This window comes from Engraulis encrasicolus, chromosome 14, assembly GCF_034702125.1.
Source record: "Engraulis encrasicolus isolate BLACKSEA-1 chromosome 14, IST_EnEncr_1.0, whole genome shotgun sequence".
Lineage (NCBI taxonomy): Eukaryota > Metazoa > Chordata > Actinopteri > Clupeiformes > Engraulidae > Engraulis > Engraulis encrasicolus.
The window spans coordinates 1427240-1434739 of record NC_085870.1 but is presented as its reverse complement, the minus strand read 5'-3'; the positions used below and the strand labels follow the sequence as shown (position 1 = coordinate 1434739).

The 7500-nt window shown below is 46.2% G+C and overlaps 1 protein-coding gene across 1 annotated transcript in view; it reads left to right on the top strand.

Annotated features, from left to right (window-relative positions):
- Positions 1 to 7500, top strand: part of ca16b (carbonic anhydrase XVI b) — a 178774-nt gene that overhangs the window by 48417 nt on the left and 122857 nt on the right. Inside the window, exon 3 of the mRNA XM_063216202.1 lies at positions 3268 to 3447. Within this exon, the coding sequence (XP_063072272.1) occupies positions 3268 to 3447 (180 nt within the window). The remainder of the gene's footprint in view (positions 1 to 3267; positions 3448 to 7500) is intronic.

Sequence of the window (7500 nt, the reverse complement as noted above, 5' to 3'; positions counted from 1 at the left end):
AGTTCTATTTCAGGAGCACACACTGCAGCAGACAATAGACAAGACGAGACGCACAAGATTTATTAAGCCGATACTGTGTTCCATTTGGAGAATAATGGATGGTGTTGCTTTTAATGCAGTCTGTTGAGGCTTTGTGTTGAGGCCATTATCAACACCATTATCTATAGGCAAACACATAATGAAGAGCACTGCGAGCGTAGCCAGGGAGAGAGAGAGAGAGAGAGAGAGAGAGATATTAAAATATGTATAGCTCGATACACCTGTCAGCCTTCTCAATAAACGAGTGGAGGCCGATAAGGGGCCATTGTAGAGAGACCTTTAAAGGAAGCCACATCATTATCCGCTAGCCTGCTGAAAGGAAACCTGACCTTAATCTGTCAGAATCAAAAGAAACTTTACCCTCTCCTGCCCCCCTCGAGTGCTCGACCCTGGTCCTGGCAATTTAAACACTGGATTCCAACCCGTGCTGCGCTCCTAATGAGATCAGATGGGTATTAATCCGAAAGGCTCAGGCTAGTTAAAGAGAATTAATACACTTAGCAACGCTACGCTTTACACTTGAGACTAGCAGAGCACTCACAGGCTGTGCTGGCTTTTATGCACTCGCGATGCGATATCCAGGGTTGCCAGATGAGGCTGATGATTTCCAGCCCAGATAATTCTCAAAACCCGCCTGGAAGCACTAAATCCCGCCCAATTCAATTGATTTCTATGGCCAAACATTGGGCGTTTTTTTTCTCCGAAATCCATTTTTTCCCGCAGACGGCAACCCTAAGTAGCCCAATTGGGCGGGAACCAGCCCAATCTGGCAACACTGTCCGCAGACCTTCCAACAGTATGTGCTTGTTTGCTAGCCTGGTAAACCAGCGCCACCTGCTGGACGCTGAAATACATTTAGGCTGGTTTATCAGGCTACTTGTTTGCCCAGATAGACAAAACTGAAATCTGACACAAATTGTAAGTAGGGCTCTGCTCTCCTTGCTAGCAGAGAGCTGCTGAGGTTGAATTACATACTGTACGTACCAAGTCAAAGTGGGCCCAGGGCTGGTCTGGTGGAGAAAAAGGGCCGGGCACTTTAGGCTTAAAGGGCCCCCTCTCATAATTAGCAGCGCAGAACTGGCTCACTGGTGGGCCCTGCGCCCTCGTGGGCCCCTATTTTCAGAAATGTTTAAAAAAAAATTAAAAAATATATTTTTTTTACATTTCTGAAAATAGGGGGCCACGAGGGTGCGGGGCCCACCGGAAAATGCCCGGTATGCCAGATGGCCACTCCAGCCCTGGGGTGGGCCATTCACGCTACTGAAGAGAATTGTCTGAAATGATTTGGTTTTGCTGTTTGCTCTGATGCAATATTTTTTGTACTCTTATTTCTAGAAATCGACCTTGTTTAATAATGTGTCTTCTTACACCTTTATATCCTTGCATGTCCTTGCAGAGTTCAGTCAGTGTAGTTTTTTTTTTTTAACTGAACGCTCCTGTTTTGACCATGAGGAAATCTGAACATATTCTGTCTAATAACACCCATCTCAAAAAAGAATTTGCATGATTTGGACTAATAGGCTATTACCCATGCTAAAAGGGTTGTCAGGCTCACCCAATACTGATGGCTAAATTATAGTGCAACGGATAATCTGCGATAATAGCGGGTCTACGCGTACAGAAAGCTTGCCATACAGTATTCATCACTGTGTCCTGTGATCCGTTGTCGTCTCTTGCCTGTTGAAGCGCCCATCGTGTGCCTCTTCCAGTTCTGTGAGATGGGACTTTGCATGAAACCATCATTATGATTAAAGAACATTATACTCTCCCAGGCTGACACCGGGAGCCTTGTTACCATGGTAATCGCATTATGACAAATAAAAGGGGGGAACTCTGTGTGTTGTAAAGGCCCAGGACCTGGTGTGATCTCGTCATTAGCGTCAACATTCAGGTACAATGGGATAACGATGTGAGCGTTAGCGTTAGCTTTAGGCCCTGCTTTGTCTTCCTCTGTCATGAAGTGGAGTCACGGCAGCCTAATTGCCTCTTCCACTGGGTGCGTTTGATGACTGACTGAGAGAGAAGTCGGCCACTTTATAGTCTTGGCTTCTTCGCTTACACTTGAGACACTCTTGTATAGATTAGCACAACAGCACTGCACTTAGAGACACGAGGGGCAGACGAGACGTGAACCGCATTTTTTCCCTCCACATGCTGAAATCATTGGCATTCAAGCCTGATGTTGTTTGTCAAGAACACGTACTGTATGCTGCGTGCGTTTTTCCCCATGTGCAACGACTGTGTCTGTCTGTTTGTTTGTTTGCCTGTCTGTCTGTCTGTCTGCCTGCCTGCAGTGTGTGTGTGTGTCATCTGTAGGGAGAGTCATACACACTGGACAAACATACACACAATGTGAGAGACTGGTCAGCAAGCCGGATATATAAACTCCAAAAAATATACTTCATTGTTTATTTTTTGGAGAATATACCCAGGGTGCAGCAGACCACTCTCTCACACTATTTTCTGCACTTGTCTGATTTTGATGCCGTACGCACCTGAACTGTCAAACACACAAACTCACCTACACATTTATATGTCAACTGGCATTAAAGAAGTCCCTGGCATCATCACCCAGGGTGCCAAGGTGCCATCTTTGACCAGGCCGATAGCTCAATCAACGCTACCGATACTGTATGAGGCTTGGGGAGGGAGGTTTTACTAACGCTTTACTTTACGGTACAGTTACCATATGTAATTACTGTGTACTTTCTGTGTAACAACAGGGTAACAGAGAGAAGTTACATAGTATCTAAAGGGTAAAAAGGGAGTAATTACAAAATAAATACCATTAATGGGGTAACAACCGGGTAACAGAGAGAAGTTTGATGATTAGATGGTTAGAAAATACCCAGTAGTGTCATAGTAATTCTGGAGATATGTGTATAACATGGTATTTACTTTATAATTATCCCCTTTTACCTGCTAGATACCATGTAACGTCTTTCTGTTACCCTGTTGTTACACAGAAAGTACACAGTAATTACTGTACCGTAAAGTAAAGCGTTACCACTTTCTGAGCCGAACTCTGCTACACTACCGATACTGTATGAGGCTTTGGGAGGGAGGTTTTACTAACTTTCTGAGCTGAACTCTGCTACACTACCGATACTGTATGAGGCTTTGGGAGGGAGGTTTTACGAACTTTCTAAGTCGAACTCTGCTGGTTGGCATCCGCTACCCTTGCCATCTCTGATCGATCTCTTTTGTTGTTTTTGTTCCACTCCGCAGGAAGCCACGGACCTGCCAGCTGGGCGTCGACTTACCCAGAGTGCGCCGAGAAGAACCAGTCGCCATTGGACATCTCCGATGGCGACGCGCGCGTCTCAAACGAATGCCAGGAGCTGACGCTAGAAGGTTTCGACGTGCCCTCCTCCAACAAGACTACCATGAAGAACACGGGCAAGACAGGTCAGTCCAGGACACCCATCTCTTTCTCAAACTGCAAAACTAGTTAACTCAGGGGTAACAATAAATTAACTTGAACTTGAACTTGATGTACTTTTGCCGTTTTGGTGTTGAGGGACCGGGTCGTTACCCATGACAGCCTGCTATCAGGAATCTCTGTACCTCATGAATTGTTGAGTATGTTCTGATATGCCAAACAAGTGTGTGTGTGTGTGTGTGTGTGTGTGTGTGTGTGTGTGTGTGTGTGTGTGTGTGTGTGTGTGTGTGTGTGTGTGTGTGTGTGTGTGTGTGTGTGTGTGTGCGTGTGTGTGTGTGTGTGTGCCTTCAAGCCTGCGTGCCTGCATGCCTGCATGCCTGCGTGCGTGTGTCTGTGTCTGTGTGTTTATAGCGAGAGATGGACGTTTGAAAGTGAATCCCAATCAATATTAAAGCAGGTCGGCCCCGTCCCGTCCCGTCCCATCAGTCAGCCTGCTCTGTTTGCCCTGACGTCTAATCTCATTCTGGAGAAATCTGTTCCCCCCTTGCCACCCCCCTCCCATGCTGCCCTGCTCCCCCTGCCCCCCTTGCCACCCCCCTCCCATGCTCCAGGGGCGGATCTAGCCATTTTGGTGCCCTAGGTGAAACATCAACATGGGGCCCTCAAAAGTCATTATATACAGTAGACTATTAAGGTGTTTTTAAAAGTAATTGTGGGGGGCTTTTCAAGCCTTTTCTTGTCAGCACAGTGGTGATGCGACAGGAAGTGATTTTGGAGAGAGAGAGAGACGGGGTAGGGCCTGCAAAGGACTCGGGCCGAGAATCGAACCCGAATCGGTCGGCCACATAGCAGACGTGTGCCCTACCGCTAGTGCCATGGCAGGGCCCTTTATAGGTGTTTTGTCTCCTGTAATACGTATCTCCGATTACTTTGCATAAGTGGCAAAGCCTACTCTCTGTGTGTTTACCTATTATATGAAGGTGTTTTGGTTGAGGGTGGAGGGGCGGGAGGGGGGTGTTAAAGAGGAATGTGCAATTTGCGTGGAAATGCTGAGGCAGGGACAGTATGGACTGGATGGGGCGGGGTCAGTGGATTAGGACATCCAATGTTTCTGAGCCTTTGTCCTTGTATTGTTTTATTTCCCAGTATGTTAGATGTCTGTTGATGTTGTCCTTTTTTGTATTTTTGTACTGCTGCAACCTCCTGTCTCCGAAACAAAATTCTCCCTGGTGGAGACTAATAAAGTAACCTAACCTAACCTAACCTACCACAACTGGTGTGTGATAGCTGGGGTCCCTAAGCAGGACAGATTTTGTCGGGGGCCCTATGCAATTGCCTAGGTTTGCCTGATGGAAAGTCCGCCTCTGCTATGGTCCCATGCGGCCCCCTCCCCCGCTGGCAGCAGCCGGGGCACAGACAGACCCGAGGCCGTGCCATCGATCAAGGACTTGATTTAAACACAAACTGACTCGGCCGGCACGCGACTCTGACTCTGATCCGGCTCTCGTTGGCAACTCTGACAAACACGATCTCGTAATCTGAAAATAGATAAATAGCACGGAACCGAAATGGACCATGACAGTCCCTTGATGGTCAAAGGAAGACAGAGTTTCTTTTCTTTTTCTCTCAAATGAATAAATAAGAATAGTCTCTGATGATGATGATAGCAAGAATATTCATTATCTGGTGGTGATGATGAAACGTCTTGTGGTGGCTTTTGATCACATGCATGCCAGTGTTGCCAGATTGGGCTGTTTCCCACCCAATTGGGCCCAATTGGGCTGCTTAGAATGGCCGTGTGTAGGGAAAAATGGCATTTAGCAGAAAAACTCGCCCAATTTTTGCCATAGAAATCAATAGAATTGGGCGGGATTTTGTGCTTATAGGCGGGTTTTGAGCATTTTTTGGGCCCGAAATCATCAGACTCATCTGGCCACCCTGCTGGATGCCCAGGGCCACTGACAGCATTAGCCCAGGACAACTTTACTGCACTTTACTTCACTTTACTTCACTTTACTCCACTTTACTGAACTTTACTCCACTTTACTTCACTTTACTTCGCTTTACTTCACTTAACTTTACTTTACTTTACTTTACTTTACTTTACTTTACTTTACTTTACTTTACTTTACTTTACTTTACTTTACTTCAGGACATATTTGAACATGTATGCACTGTACACACATAAATGTGACAGATTAGCACAATGGCTAATTTCCATCCGGTGTCCAAAATAGCGCAATGGCTAATTTCCATCCGGTGTCCATCATCTGAAAGCCACCCCCTCCAACACCAAATACATACAATGTGAACCGAGGGTCCCTCTCTCTCTGGGACCAGAACAACAGACCCCTTTGCCACCCCCCCCCCCCTGGTTGGCCTGCCAGTGGAGTGTAATGCCCTGGGTCTGGACAGTAATGCTGGGTCTGGACAGTAATGCCCTGGGTCTGGGGTGTAATGCCCTGGGTCTGGACAGTAATGCTGGGTCTGGACAGTAATGCCCTGGGTCTGGGGTTCGAGGTGCAGGGTTGCCAGATGATGCAGATGATGTCCAGCCCAAAAAATGCTCAAAACCCGCCTAGAAGCACAAAATCCCGCCCAATTCTATTGATTTCTATGGCAAAAATTGGGCGGGTTTTCTGCTAAATGCCATTTTTACCCGCACACGGCCATCCTAAGCAGCCCAATTGGGCGGGAAACAGCCCAATCTGGCAACACTGTCAAGGTGGTGTGCAGGGTTGCCAGATGAGACATGATTTCTTGCCCAAAAATGCTCAAAAAACCCACCTGGAAGTACTAAATCCTGCCCAATTTGAACTAAATTGTATTTGAACTAATATCCTGCCCAAATGCCCCTTTTAGCCGTTTTTACCCGCATCCTAAGCTGCCCAATTGGGCGGGAAACAGCCCAATCTGGCAACACGAGGTGGTGTGGATAGCCAAGCCAGGCGTTGTGTTGTTTACCGAGCACTCCAGACGAGCCCCGTAAATCCCCCTGGTGCTTTATGTCTCACAGCGTCTCCCCCAGCACTGCTCTCGTCTCAGCTGCTCCAACCTCACTCACTGTTACTGCCTGCAGGGCCGCTGACAGCTTTGGCTGGGCCCGGGACAAAGTCATCTGAAAGGGCCCCTTGCCCCTACCCATTACATACAATGTAAATGGGACCCAATTCTGGGCCCCCTATCTCCCTGCGCCCGGGACAGCATATCCCTTTGTCGGCCCCTGTTGGCAGGCCTGACTGCCTGTCTAATACATTGCATTATATGACATTTACACTGATATGCTATGTCCGTAGAGTTAATGTATATTAGAATTACTTCCATTACATTACATTACATTGATGTTCACTGTTGTTTGAGTCCATGTTAACATCACCTTATTTACTGGTGTCAGGAAATGCTCTTGTCTCCTGTAAATCTCTTGTGTGCTTTATGTCTCAAACTCACCCATCGCTGCTCTGTGCAACTCAGACTTCAGTCTAGTCTGTGGATGAGCAATTTTGCACAAATTTTAACAGTCTCTAGTGGACATCATGTCATTATAACAAAGACATTTTTAAGTATGCTTTTTGGAGGGCCTTGGTGAAGAAACATTTTTCTTTCCAACTAACATTGCATAAACAATTAACTTGAACCAATTAACTTGATGTTTAGTTTAGTTTAGTTTGTGTGTGTGTGTGTGTGTGTGTGTGTGTGTGTGTGTGTGTGTGTGTGTGTGTGTGTGTGTGTGTGTGTGTGTGTGTGTGTGTGTGTGTGTGTGTGTGTGTATGTGTTTGTGTGTGGTGTGTGCGTTGTGTGTGTACTCTTTATTAATTAAAAAAAAAAAACCTAACCCCTCTTTGCAACTGCACTTGTTGTTCTGTATACTTCCTGTGCACTTTGTATTTGCTTGTGATGTTGGCTTGATTATGTCCTCTTTTGAAAGTGGCTTTGGTTATAAAGCGTCTGCCAAATGCAATGTAATGTAATGTAATGTAACCAAAGCGTTAAGCAACCCGTTAACCTTAAATAAAATCGGTGATAGTGACGGGGAAGAGTACTGGTCGTACAGTAGCTTCAAGTTTCAATATTTTTAATTT